Source organism: Paramormyrops kingsleyae, chromosome 15 (genome assembly GCF_048594095.1).
Source record: "Paramormyrops kingsleyae isolate MSU_618 chromosome 15, PKINGS_0.4, whole genome shotgun sequence".
Lineage (NCBI taxonomy): Eukaryota > Metazoa > Chordata > Actinopteri > Osteoglossiformes > Mormyridae > Paramormyrops > Paramormyrops kingsleyae.
In genome coordinates, this window is record NC_132811.1 from 23,908,796 (window position 1) to 23,924,479 (window position 15,684).

The following is a 15,684-nucleotide window of genomic DNA, read 5'->3' on the forward strand; positions in this document are numbered from 1 at the left end:
GTTTACTAGTAGAATCAGACACAGCATGATGGCTGGGTTGAAAACCTCCACTATGTTGAAATGAATTTTGATCAGGCTTCCTGAGTCCATTGTGCATGTGCTGTTTTAGGTCGCCTTATTTAACTTTGTTTTGCATATTTGTGCATTTTATCTTAAGGAATCAAATTATCAATGCCAATTAGATACCAAAAAATTTAAAAAATGAATAATACAAAATCTACATTAACTATACTTTGTAATTTATATATGAGACAGGACTTTCAAAATGCAAAAGTTTTGGAAAAAAACATAATCTCTCCTGGCTATACTGTTTATTATATAGACTAATATTAAATGGTAATCACAGAAGCGATCACAGTAATCAGGAGAAAGGCTGGAAGAATAAGAATTAAAATTAAATATTGATTTTGGAATTTTACAGGTGAAGAAATGAAGTAATGCATTATTTCTTGGGTTTTTTTACAAATGGATTGAAGGGTAATGGTTAGGACTGTATTGTGCAAAGACGGTGATTTGGTGAACCATTTGATGGTAGACTTGGGGAAAATTTTGCCGACATTTAGGAGTCGAAGAAGAGAGCTCTGTAGAGGGCACTTTCCAAACCCACGAAAGAGCCATACGGGTGGCTAGAATTGCCCCCAGTGCTGTCTACTCTCCATAATATGGCTGCACATGACAAAGTAACATGTGCAGACTCCTCGTCACATAGCTTCAGCGTGAAAGCATTTTAGCACGCCGGTCGCATCTCAAGGCCACTTTGATCACGTCATACACTCAAGTGGCGGCTTGAAGACTTCCATGGAACTTTTAAGACGCCAAAACCTGGAGGCGGTACAAAGCAGAATCGTCCTCAGCACGAGCTGAATCCCTTTGACAGTGCAAATAATAGATACGCATAAGAAACTGAATAAGCAGCGGGGTCCTGAAATGAAGTCTCCAGCCCGGATTTGAGAGGTACATTTTTAAACGATTTTAGACCATATGCAACCTGTCAGATTTAGTCAAACTGGTTTATTCCAGGAACATAAAGGACCCTGGGCAGCCTTGGAGTGTCACAGCAGCTGCTCACGCACCCACGCTCCTCCCCATCTTCATCTCTTCCCAGATATCCCGCCCTAATGGTGGGATCAGAAATTGCACCCTGCGAGTCCCACCAGTGAACATCTATCTGGGTACTGATGTTTTGGTGTTCAGAGACCCCAGCTAGCTCCTCAGTCTGCACTCAGGAGCATTTACATCGGGGCGGCAGGGGAACCAAACCCCCTTGTTATTTTTGAACAGGATAATTAATTAAGTCATCTCTGTGTTATCTCATTTTAACTCAATCGATATCAGTATTTCTCTTGGTAAGTAATAATACACTCAGTTAAATTACAGTGAACTGTCATAATCATGTAGATGCAGCAATTCTTATTAAAACAATCTTCATTTTAATATTCAATTTTGTTGCTATCCAATGAAAAACATGCATCTCCAAAATCTAATATTCCAGGAGTGTTTCCTCTGAAACAACTTTACATAATAAACTGAAAACAATGTAATAAATCACCCTTAGCACCAAAAATAGGAACCTAACTTTACACAGCAGCGGTTTAATGTTGTAAATTGACTTACATGGATTGTTGTCGCCAAACAGAGACTTACATGGTTTTCTTATACTACATTCCAGTTAGTTAAAATGGTTATTTAGAGCCTTGTTGCCCTGTTCTCTGTATTACAAGAACTTGGTAAGTTATTGACAGCTAGTCTAAATGTTTGCACATAATCAGAGCTTTTTGTTACTATTTTATCTAACTACCTATGTTTAGTTCTTAAAATTAGCAATCATCACAAGCAACCATCATGAATGAAAATGTTAACTAGCAAAAACACAAATACTGTGTTCAAACAAGAAGTTTAGGGTGTTACTTTACCTTGACAGTAGTTGGTGCAGTAGGACTGCACAATTAATCCTTTTTGAACCACAATCTCGATTCACATCCCTATGCCACCTCATCCAAGGGCTGAATCATGATCTCGACTCTTTGAACCCCATGTGACCTCATTCATACGTGACAATGATTTCTGCGCTGGTATTAGTGGGGAGATACATCGCATCAAACCTAGCGCTCCCTTTTTGTCCCTAAGCAGTATCAATAAATCACAGCACTCTATTACACCACAAACACATGTTATAATAAAGAACACTATAGTTAAGCTAATGTTTAGCATTTCTTGCATTTAGAAAAGAGTTGTTTGTTTAAAACCAGGAGTGCGTCCTTTCTGTTCTGCAGCGTTTATTTGACAGTCCTTTTTCAGTGACGATCGTATTGTTAGTGGTGCACCGATGTGGAAATTACTGATAACCGACATTTGCTGGTCCTAATGACCAGTAATACAACAAATTGTTGCTATCTGATGAAAATTGCATGTATGTCCACTTTCGATGCATTTGGGGTTAAGCAGCAGTGAAACTTGGCGAGCTCGTATATGTCAAGGGACAAATCGGGAACAGGGATCCAAATGCTAAGCAAACGTGGCCAAAACATTACACAAGAACTGAGGCTGGGGGACAGATCCTAAGGTGGAGAAGTCAGTCTATCCTGGGGAGTGAAGGGAGAATGAGGCATTCATGCAGACACAGGGATATCAGTAGAAGCAGAAACACTCAGAAGGAGATCATGACACACACACTCACTCGGCAGGGGATCAGGATGTACAGTAATAATAATAATAATAATACAATCTGAAATACATTGCTCGAGAATTGTGAGAGAAAATTGTATGTCAACGCTGATGATCTTCCAAATAAGCGGTGAGAGATACATGGTTTTCATGGACACTTCTGGCATCCAATGGAGATACAAGTCAAACAGTTGATTTCATAAAACAAATTTTCATTGGTCAATTAGATGTCAAATGCTATCAGTAGACCTGTATTCCATCTATAGTAAAAAGTCACAATCATCAAAAGTGGACATACGTGCAGTTTTCATCGGACAGCGATTACTGGTCATGTGACCTTCAAAAATGTCATGCCCACATTGCACAGTCATGCCCCACATAACGATGTTTCAGCCAACGATGGACCACATATACGACGGTGGTGCCTCACTTGGCACTCACATGTCAGCACTCTGGTCACCAGAGCGAGGAAGCGGCTGTACCACCTGAGGCAGCTGAGGAGATTTAGAGTCACTCCAATGATCCTAAAAACCTTCTACTCAGCTGCTGTGGAGAGCATCTTGACCATGAACATTACGGTATGGTTTGGGAACTGTTCTCTAAAGGACCACAAAGCCCTGCAGAGGGTGATCAGGGCGGCCGAGCGTCGTGTCAGATCTCCTCTGCCCTCCCTGCTGGACACCGACAATAAACGCTGCAGGTCTAGAGGTACTAAGATAATTAAGGACTCCTAATACCCCGCAAACTGCCTGTTCCGCAGGCTGAACTCAGGCAAACGGTTCCGTTGCCTGATGTCCAGGACAGAGAGGCCCCCCAGGCCATAAGGCTTCTCAATTCAAACTAATTCTGGTCCTTCTGTACACTACGTACGTTTGTGCTGGAATGCAGATATACTGCACATGTTCACCTTACTGTACAAATAACTTTAGTCTGCACATCCTCTCCATTACACTCGTCATTGCACTATATTTTAGATTGTATATTTGCATTGTATATTGTATATTTTAGATTATATACTTGCTTCCATGTATTTATATATTGTAATTTGTCTTTTTTACTCCTACTTTACTTCTTACCTTTTTTCTTCTATTTTTGCACAGCCAAATAAGATGGTTTTCATGGACACTTCTGGCATCCAATAGAGATACATTTCACTGCATGTTGTACTGTATGTGACAAATAAATCTCTTGAATTGAATTGAATTGAATTGAATTGAATTGAGATTATAATGGAGCTGAAAAAGTCCAATTGCTGACTAATATCGTAGCCATCTTAAGGTTGCAGTGCAACGCATTACTCATGGTGATGCTGGTGTAATAAACAACTATGTCACTGGTTTGTGTATTTACTATAGTTTACTTTTTATCATTATTTTAGAGTGTAATTTCCTACATATAAAAATGTTTATTCTAGCCTGAGTGTGTAGTAGGCCACACCATCTATGTTTGTATAAGAGCACTCTATGATGTGAGCACAACGAAATCATATAATAGCGAAATAGCCTAACGTACTCTCGTCGCTATGCAACACATAACTTTAGTTTTTTTTTGGGGGGGGGGGCACATGGTAGACACACACACTCTCATATAATAAAAGCAATTTTAGAGACGCCAGTGAACATAACTGCACCTAGAGGAAACCACAGGACATGCAAATTCCAGAGCAGAGGGAGGTTTCGCCCCCCACCACTGGAAAAGTGTGGCCACCCACTAAGCCTACATGCTGCCAGGTTTATTCAATAAACATTAATTACAACATTAATTCTAATTATTTAGCACATTAGTAAATACTGCAGAAATGCCTCACAATAGGGCCCTGGGTAACTGTCTTTGGCAAGAGAGCAGAGCTTCAGTCTCACCATCATTTGTCCCCAGTGGACATCGTTGAATTACTTTGGAGTCAAAGGACAAATCATAGTTTAAAATGGCCATGACAGTATTAATATTACTGCTGTTTTAATGTTTTCAGCATTTAATTAGGTTGTTTTTTAGCATTTCATATTATTTTACATTTCATATTTTTTACACTTCTAACACAATCTAAGTATCTTTTTTGGGGTGAATTATTTTTGACAGTTACATCCCTTGACAAGACAATCTGACTGTAGATTAGTCTGTTCATGAGAACTGCATTCTTAAACAGTATTTAAGAAATCTTAAAATATTTTTTCTCTCCCATAGGTACAGTAACAGCAGACTGGGGGCTGAAGCGATATTGTGTTTTCTTTGATATTCTTACTCCTAACTAGCAGACTCTTGGAGTCACCAAGAACTTAAATCTGAAACCAGCAATGTTTCCTGCTAGAAGTATTTGTGTTTTGGCTGTAACAGATCTGGTAGAAATCCAGTGCTAAATGGCTTTTTGAAGCAGTATTATATGGGTCACTGGAAAACACAGATGATGTAACGAGAGCCCTGATGTCCCCAGGTCCATTGATACATATTTCATTGTTATGTACGTACCATGAAGAATATAAAATATGAACATAAATCAGATACAATAAGGTCTTTCTACATATTTAATCTAAGTGCTATTAAATATTGTGAATTAGCCGCAGTTTCATGGAATGAAAGCAGTCAGATACCAGCTAACATCTAAAGCTTATTATTCCAACCACATTAATGGCAATAACACATATTTTTGCGACAAGAGAAATATTGAAATATCGTGCCCTTTATTTGAAGAGAATGCTCTCAGCTGTCATACATAAGCAATAAAGCATTTAAAATTAAATGGTTTCCTCAGTCTCGAGGGTACCACTCCATGGCAATGAACCTAATGGAGAAGAGTGCAGATGCAAAGCTATAATTTAACAGGGAATTTGTCATAAGGTGTTTAATGACGATAAATGTCACAGTGGAATGAAAGGATTGTGAAAGGCCATAGAGCCCACATAAGCAATTCAGTCTTTCCCCACAAATGCCTTTTATTAGCATTATGCAGTCTAATAGCTTAAGAAAACATCATTTGGACTGCATTGTGTACTGAATATTTGATAGTACTGCAAAACAAATGAAATGATGTCAAGGCAAATGCCAGATGCCTCACTGCAAATCAAAATATGTTTGGAATGTATGGCACCTTAATAACAGAATATTAGGTATCATCTATAGAGAAGTGAAAAGCAGATTTTCTTTTTGTTTCATTAATTAAGGTTTTTATAATCTATAATTTTATAATAATAATAATAATAATAATAATAATAAGAAGAAGAAGAAGAAGAAGAAGAAATGACAACTCTTTAAGGAAATGTTAGTTTAGATCACCATGACTTCCATTCCATTCTATTATTTTGGGAAAAAAAATGTTTACCAGTTCATAGTTTGGGTCATGTGGGCTTTGATATTTTATTTGTTCTTGAATCTCTCCCCAAATTAAACAAACAAATAAACTAACTAATAAATAAAGATTGAGACACTGTAATTTTTACAATGTGTTTATCTCTTAGGGTTAATGCTTTGTTAAACTATCTGGCACTTTTAAAGTCAGTGCTCATTGGAAAAGTCAACACTTTTCACATTGTGATTGGGCAGTATTTTCCAATTTCTTCTTGCACATTTATTCACGCTGTGTCAGGGCAGTTGAGGAATGGTGATGGACAGCAACTTGGAGGTCTGGTCACAGATTTTCAATATGATTAAGGTCGGGACTCAGACTGTTTTGCCAAGGACATCTTATTTCTTTATTTTGAGTCACTTTAGTGCTCTCCTCCCTCTGTGCTCTGGATCAGAGTCCTGTTGAAAGACAACATTCTCTCCCAGTTTGAAATCTCTGAACAAGGGGCATAGATTTTTATCCAGGATTACTCTGTTTTGTGCAACATTCATTTTTCCATCAATGCAAGCTGATGAAAACTGTCACCATCACACGATGCTACTATGGGCATATTTTTTTTGAAGATAGTTTAATGTGGATGGTTTTTAAGTTACACCATACATAGGGCTCGATTCCCCCATCAAGTGCTTAAGTAAAAAAAAAAAGCGCTTAAAATGTTACGCACTATTGAGCATATTTTCCTGTCATCAGCGGGGACCTGCCCACCACGCTTAGCCAGAAAAAGAAGGCGTGGCCATGCAAGATGTATAATTAATTCATCAAGCAAGATGGGGGTTACACCCTCAATGATTATGGCAACAAGCTAAATGTTGAGTAAGTGCATTTAAACACTAAACTTAAGTTGATGGGAGAATACGCTTAAGTCAAAAAAAGTACGTAGCTACATGAGAGAATCGAGCCCTTAGTGTGTAAATTCAATTTTTGCCTTGTAAACCACAATACTGCCTGTCACATATCTTTTAAGTCACATTTTGTGACGCCTTTGCAGTCAAAGACTGGGTTTTCTTTCTTGCTGCTCTCCCAAAAGCCTCTTGAAGATGGTTGATCCATAAACATCATCTTCTTTTGCAACTAATGGAGCCAGTGCTGCCCTCAAAGGAGCTTCCCTAACTTGTCTAGCAGCTAAGTTTAGAGGGACGGTCTGCTGCACAGAGTCTGTTGGTCAGTTTTTTTCCTGCTTTACAAAGTTACAGCGAAGTGTTTTTGAGGAGTAGTGTTGGAGAAGTTCTATAGATGCTGTACTTACTCTTTTCTGATTTCAATTTTTTAAATTCTTTAAAAAGTCTCCACTGCATCTATCTTTAGAGATTGATATAAAGTAAAGGATCCACCAATTTCTCACACTGGTTTAATGAAAACAACAAATTGCACATTATTCAATTTCAAAAGGCTATGAATGCTATTCAAATTGGATGGTATCTGATTTTCACTTTCAGTGAATTATTGACAGCACAGTTACAGAATGCAGCCCATATTATCAATAGTATCTCTAATCATCAGAGGCGGAAATTTCAGGTCCAGAAGGCAAACATCCAAACTAGGATTTTGTTTCAACCAACCAGTTGAGTACTCTGTAACTGTGACTCTTTATACACAGTCACAGAAACAATATCTTGGTTTGGATTTTTACTTTCTGGACCTAAAATGTCCACCTCTGCTAATCATTATGTATTTTCTGTAATGTATGTCTATGGTGTATACTGCAATACAATGCTCACCTTAGCAGAAACTTGATTCTAAATTAAGAATTTACAATCACAAGCTGTGTAATTCTCAGTTGTTAGTATGCAGATTCTTTACCACCCCTAGGTAATATGCTTTTCAGGATTATTTAAAGTGCCATTTTATCAATTCAGTTCTGGTCTTGATGCTCCAATCTGTATTCTGGGCTTTTCTTTCAACTAAGCTCTTCCCATATTAACTGTGATCTTAATTAATTAGCCTTCATTGAGCTGTTAGTTCAATTTAAATTAATTCAACAATTCAAATCAAAAACAACATGTCAGTTAAGGACTACTTAAAATTTTCAGTTGTGCTTCAGTAATTTTTATATTGAATAATCAAGTAACTAAAGGCTTGATTAAAGAAAAAGTCGATACTAATTAATTCTGTTTTGTCTGTTTCACAAATGATCAATTAATGGAAATGAAGGCTATTTTATTAGCTTAAATGTACCTGTTCCAGTTTTCCAGTTTAATTTAGAAAAAAATTATGATTTATTTTTGCTGACAAAAGATATGGGTATGTTTTCACAAACACAAGTTAACATGAATGGATTAAATATCCATTGAATGCATAATGTTGAGTGCCATTCACAGTACAGCCAATTCAAGGCTAATCAAGAGCATACTAGAGCATACACAAGATTTTAACACCATAACTGAATAAAAAAACTTATTTTGATGACAATGTCCTTTGCAACAAAATCCTTATATCTTTGACGTGATTCCTACAGCACTGACACTAAGGTGAACTCTAATTATCAGTCTATTTTTAGATTCCATTTTTCCATAATTCCTCATCCACCACAGGGTCACAGTAGTCTTGATGCCTAAAAGCACGAGAGCAAGAATGCAGTCTGAAGGGGATGCTATTCCATCACAGGGCACACTCATACACAAACAGCAATATTATATACTCCAATTCAACCATGAATTGTTTGGATTTTTTGAGGAAATCTGAACTCCTGAAAAAATCCCCACTCAAATGAAGGGAGAACTCCACCAACATAGGTCAAAAACATAAAGTATATTTGGAAAAAAAAATACAGACACAATATATGTATGTATGTGTGTGGATTAGGTTTATGTTGCGTTGTGGGGATTAAATGTCCCCCCACAATGTAACAAATACCTGATTTTTTGACATTTTGAGGACCATTTTTCGGATCCCTACAAAGATCTGTGAAAAAAAGTAAAAATGCCAAAAGTCTGATATTTTGTTTGGTTACTTATGATTAAGGTTAGGGATGGGTAGGGGTTAAGGGTTGGGATTAGGGTTATGCCCATAGAAATTAGTGGACGGTCCCTACAAAGATATGAGTACATATTAGTCTCTGTGTGTGTGTGTGTGTGTGTGTGTGTGTGTGTAAAGGAAGGCAGGCAAGTAATTAGGACTAACAATTTACAATAATATTTTGACAAAGTTTTATTTTTGGGGGAAATACATGGAATTGTGGTTGCACCATACAGTAACCTGCATGATGGGAATATATAAAGACAACGAAAAGGTAATGTGTCATGTTGTAGATCACAAATCTTGTCGTAAATCATGACGAGAACATAATTTTGCGGCTCTGCCAAACTGTTATGGTGCATCAGTAAAATCCCAATAAAAGCACTGGCTGTACATATACAAAATCATTGGACTCTCACACTTAACTGCAAGACTTACTTTAATAATTTAACAAGACAGTAAGTTTTTCAAATGAGAATGTTTGGATCTATCATAAAACTCATTAAGGCAGTAAGCTCTAGTAGGAGGAACCACAGAGAATTGTTTTTGGAGTGACAATGCAATAGCATCCATTATAACAACATAAACCTTGCATGGCAAACCCTTCTACATCAGCATTTTAATAAAAGCTTTAAAATGCTTTATGGACTAGACAAATAGCTGATTTTTGACTGCAATATTGTTGCATTGTTTGGATATGCAACTTGAGATCAGCCATAACACACCAAGAATGACTCTAACAGAGATAAACTGGAGCACAGATATGTCTATTTTTCCAGTGGTTTCATTCATAAATCCAATTTGTCAGATGCAATGTTTCGGCCTTATAACGCAATGTAGTGTGAAATTCAAAATCAACACAATAAAGATATAAGAAGGTGTTTGTTATTGTAGTCGTGATTGTGGTTTTGGGATCGGATCTGTGCATGATACAAAACCTCAAGCAGAGGTTTCTTCCCTATTGTCATTTTTTCCAACCTTTGTGGAAAAAATACGAGTTTGAAAAATGAATTCTCTGTGTATTATTGTCAAAGTAACTTATCTCTTGATATGCGCCAAACAATATATGTACAGATGCAACAGAACACAATAGCTATATATTTACCACATACATAACTTATAACTGCAGGGTTCCCATTAAGACTATGCATTTAAAAGTTCTCTAAATTATGTTATTACAAGTTGCACAACTAATTAACCCCGCTGGGTAAATGAGGTTTTTCTCCCTGCCATACTCTTGTATATTCCACTGTGATGAATCATACAGCTTAGTTATGGCTCACAGGCAAATGCCATCTGTCCCATAAGTCCAAATTTGCATCATATATATGGGCATTGGGACAATTTAAACACAAATGCATTATAATGCAATGGCTCGCTGTTCTGTTCAACAATATCGCATATATCATATTACCCATAATAGTGCTGCAGTGTTTACCAATGCACAGTGTAGGGAGATGGACTATGACTGATTATTTAGAGCACAGTTCAGATTCTAATTTATAAAAAATCCTTGCAACTTTTATTTTAAGCTATAATGTGTTTTATTTTAGAACACAGCATATCGTAATTCATATAAAACTGGAATATTATAATTAAAATGTTAGTACACATATATTTGTTAAAAATAAATCTGTCTGTATTACATTAAAGTTTAGTATATGATTTGACATGCATAATCAATTTTAGATAGGCTTCTTATATATTCCATAGTAAGGCCTTTAATAGTACACTGTACTGCCCAACAGGAAGCCAGCATTTTAATTAGCTTACATTTATATAAACTGATTGTAAATGTAGTTCAAATACTAAAAAGTAACAAGCAAGCACATTAAGTAGAGACAGCAAATATATGAAAATAAAACTTAACAGGATGTTCAGGGTAAACACTTGTTCTGAAGAGGACCACAAAAGGGTAAGAAGCCACATTTCACAGTGACAGAACTTGGACCTCACTATTAGTGCTCGGCTGAGGTGTGTATGTGTGTGTGTGCGAGCGGGTTTACCTATCCTTATGGGGACATAATGTTTCCTGGTCCCCATAATGGAAAACTCTATTTTATAAAAATCGGTGACTGCTATGAAAACTCTTGTATTTTGTTAGGTTACTTATGGTTATGCTTAGGGCAGGTTAGGGGTTAAGGTTGTCATAGTTAGCGTTAGCATTTTTCCCATTGAAATGAATGAGCGGTCCCCATAAGGATATGTTTACCCTACTGTGCGTGTGTGTGTGTGTGTGTGTGTGTGGTCCAGGCATACCTTTCCTTGTGGGGACCAAATGTCCCCACATCATGATGAATACCTGTTTTTTTACCTTATTTTATAAAAATCCGGGACTGCAATGAAAAAACTAAAAATGCAAAAACTCTTGTATTTTGTTTGGTTACTTATGGGGTTAAGGTTGTCATAACTAGCATTAGCATTTTTCCCACAGAAATTAATGAGCGGTCCCCAAAAAAATATGCTTACACAACTGTGTGTGTGTGTGTGTGTGTGTGTGTGTGTGGTCACTTACAGTGGGGGCAACCATTGTATTTTTTCTACTCCAATTTTGGGCTTATAATGAGCCAAAGCATTAAATACTATATTTTCAAATGTCCCCACAACATGATGAATACTTGTTTTTTTTACCTTATGGGGAAAACTCTATTTTATAAAAATCCGTGACTGCAATGAAAAAACTAAAAATGCAAAAACTCTTGTATTTTGTTTGGTTACTTATGGGGTTAAGGTTGTCATAACTAGCATTAGCATTTTTCCCACAGAAATTAATGAGCGGTCCCCAAAAAAATATGATTACACAACTGTGTGTGTGTGTGTGTGTGGTCACTTACAGTGGGGGAAACCATTGTATTTTTTCTACTCCAATTTTGGGCTTATAATGAGCCAGAGCATTAAATACTAAGCTAGAACATTGAAAATTAAGATCTTGTTTAGCACAGTTTTTGATTTGCTGGAAAGACATTTGTATTTGGAACTGATTTACAATTATAGTTATTACACATATGGGAGAAGTTGGCCAAAAACTACAGGAGAGGGTCACTGAAGTGAATAAGGGGAGAACTTGGTCAACAAAAGTGAGCATAAAAAGGATCTGGCCATTTAACAAATGGTCATGGGACAGGAACCAAAATAAACAGGGAAGCGCACAAGGCACCTTCTGTCCAGCGGTGAGCAACACGGGTCCTTATAAAGGAAAACGGCCTTCCCTGTTCCCTAGCCCTGCTGTCCAGTGCCCTATTGAGCCTTTGAAAAAGCTCAATCTAAATGAAAATCGCCTCTGTACTCTCAAGACTTCCACATTTGGGTAAACAACCAGCCTCTTTTCTGGCCCATTTATTCATTGTTAGCCAAATCTTAGTTTAGATTTTTTCAAATGACATACATTTTATTACCATCACAGATGGGAATCAGAGCTGGGATCAATTCTAAACTAAAGAGAGAAGGATTTAAATTCTTAACAGATGGAGAATTTGAATTAGAATTTCAGAGGTAAAACCAGTACATGTAGGATAATGCATTTTATCTTGTTTTTCAGGTCAAAATGTTACAAACATTTTATTCAGTTGGTATCATTACACGGAAGGAGTGTTGTGCACTTTTTGTTTAATGTAAATAGCTACAGTTAAATTATAATTAAACCTAAATTAAGTTTTGCGTGGAGCCATTAATAAATTACCTTCCTGAAATTATTTTATAGATAATAGAAAAGAATTATCATGGGCAAGATAGTTATAAACAAACAATAGTTAAATCCATGAGTTTACACAACATCCTGAAGCTGACCAGACATTCAGCACTGATACAATTCCTACTTTCTATTTTAGTTTACAGTTGATAATATTTCTAGGATTATATTGGTCAGAGACCAACATTATAAACAACTTACATTTCTAAGTAAAAACATGGAAATTGATTTCCAAAGATAAAAATCCATTTAAATTAAACAGTACTATATCACAGAATTCCAAGACCATCTGCTGCGAATTTGGTGACACAATTTTAAGCCGATAAATGTAATAATTCACATACCTTTAACAGTTAGCTGAATGTGCTTTGAACGCGGGTTGTGTTCGTTCTGTACGGAGCAGGTGTACTGGCCATCATCGGTAACGTCCACCTTCTTTATCTGCAGGCTGTATTCGTGTTTGTCGCCGACGCTTGTGACGATGGACACTCGAGGGTCCACTGACCACTTATCGTCGCCCGCGAAGATGATGCTTGAGCGGTTTAGCCAGGCCCCTTTCGACAATCCGTCTAACAGGTAGCATCTGAAACGCCAAACAGGAACAACAAAACAGACAATTGAAGCGCTAATCCATGAATACTCTATGAAATATAACGAACTAAAGAGACAAAACTTTATTAGGCAATACACATGCACAGAAAAAACAGTAAGTAGCAAAAAGGATGTCTAGGCTTAAAAAGAAAGAGTATTAAACAGAAAAATACACTGGACTGACAACGATGGAATAGCTTAGCAAAGTAGATTCGTCTGTCTTTAGGAATAATATGAAATGTATCATTCCAGCCAAGCGTCAAAGATTTCATTCCAAAGGAGGAATTCCACTACATCCAAATTGCAATCAAAATTCCTGTGACGTCTTGTGTATATAAAAATGGGGAAAATGATTACTATGTTGTCCTGACAACCAACAATATATTTCTTCATTTGGTATACAATGCAAATTTGGATAGCGCTGGTATGAAAAACAAAACTAAACTAAACCTATCATTTCTTTTGAATCAAAAATGAAGACATCAGATAATGGTAGCTGTTTGATTCATGTAATCTGCGGAGCCCCTAAAGGGACATAGGTGATTTATATATTTTTTTACCGTAACTGGTGCTCACCAGATACTAACTGGTGCTCGCCAGATGCTAAAGTATTTGGTGCACACAAGTTAGTATCTGGTGCACACCAGTTAGTATCTGGTAGGCACCAGTTAGTATTTGGTGCGCACCAGATACTGTAATTTATTTTTAATCACCTATGTCCCTTTAGGGGCTCCGTAGTAATCCTTGGGATTTTGCTCTTTTCAAACAAGCCTTTGACCAAAAGCTCAGAGATGGTCACCAGAGATGGTCATCAGGCCACTCACCGGAGATCAGGCTTCTTATTATGAAATGTCATTCATTGTTTATTAATTCTACAACTTATTGGGATATTTGGTAACACTTAAAGGGACACAAGTAACTTAATAATTTGAGTTACTACTCAAGTACAAAGTACAAATCATGAATAAATATAACAACTGCATGAAATATATGAACTGTTATGACTGACTGATGATGAATGAACATGGGATCAGTACGTAACTAACGTAATTTAATGTGGTTTTTAACGTAATTAATACATTAAGAGTGTACTGTACTACATTATTTGCACCCCCTCAAGTGAAGTGTTACCAGATATTGTAGTGAAATCCTCAATCTCCAATAATCCCACCTTTTTTCTTATGAAATCTTAGCTCATTGCAAGCATTTGTATTTTTTTCTCATAGATTTTACATACTCTATTCACTTCTGTAATTATCTAGAAGAGGGAAAACAGTATGAGCATGTAGAGCACATTCTATGAATCAAAAATGATTAAATACCACCATTAATTACAATATGGCAGTCATTAAGCAAAGCAGGCTCTAATCCTTTTATCCAAACTCATTTAGGCGTTTCATGACTGAGCCATAATTATAGCTGGGGCATAGGTCTGACCCAGATTTCCCTTCTCTTTTGAAACTCATCTATTCACTTGCACAGTTCACACCAATACGAAATATTTCTTGGAATGATCACTTGAACTATTTTCCCTTCCAGCCAGGGTTTGGTATTTAGCCTGATGTAATCTGTCTTTAAAATGCACCTGAGAATGAAAGCATCCCTCAGAGTTCTCTACTACGGCACAAATATGAATTTAGTCACTTGAAATTGCACCAGAAATTTAAGGTTTAAAGTACACTGTCAAAAGTGACACACACTTATACACATTAAATATTGGCTTGAAAAAATTGCTTCAAAGTTGTGTATTATTAATATTTAAACTGATAAATACAGTTTATATGAATGCAAGTGAGAACCTACTTATAATAGGTATTTATATTGATGGCAGGAAAGTCTAGTGATGATCATTTCTGCCTCATACTACCATCATCTGGAGTTTAAATTCTGACCCTGGCTCTGTGTGTGTGTGTGTGTGTGTACAGTATGTGTGAGCGGGTTTACCTATCCTTATGGGGACACAATGTCCCCATAACGTGATAGATATCTGTTTTTTTTCCCTTATGGGGACGGGTTTCCTGGTCCCCATAAGGGAAAACTCTATTTTATAAAAATCAGTGACTGCTATGAAAAAACTAAAAATGCAAAAACTCTTGTATTTTTTTTGGTTACTTATGGTTATGGTTAGGGCAGGGTGGGGGTTAAGGTTGTCATAGTTAGCGTTAGCATTTTTCCCATTGAAATGAATGAGCGGTCCCCATAAGGATATGTTTACCTTACGTGTGTGTGTGTGTGTGTGTGCGTGTGTGTGTGGATTATGTTTATATTACAATGTGGGGACCAAATGTTCCTCGCAATGTGATAAAAATGTGTTATTTTGACGTTCTGCGAAGGTTTTCGAATGCAATTAAAAAACTAAAAATGCCAAAAGTCTCATATTTTGTTTGGTTACTTAAGCTTAAGGTAAGGGCTGGGTAGGGGTTAAGGTTGTCATGTTATAATTAGAGTT

At 36.8% G+C, this 15,684-nt stretch overlaps 1 protein-coding gene across 3 annotated transcripts in view; it reads right to left on the reverse strand.

Moving 5' to 3' along the window:
- The window catches only part of negr1 (neuronal growth regulator 1), a 169,655-nt gene that overhangs the window by 94,839 nt on the left and 59,132 nt on the right, over positions 1–15,684 (reverse strand). For all 3 annotated transcript variants that reach the window (XM_023840468.2, XM_023840469.2, XM_023840470.2), the window contains exon 2: positions 12,989–13,227. In XM_023840468.2, coding sequence (XP_023696236.1) covers positions 12,989–13,227 — 239 coding nt within the window. The remainder of the gene's footprint in view (positions 1–12,988; positions 13,228–15,684) is intronic.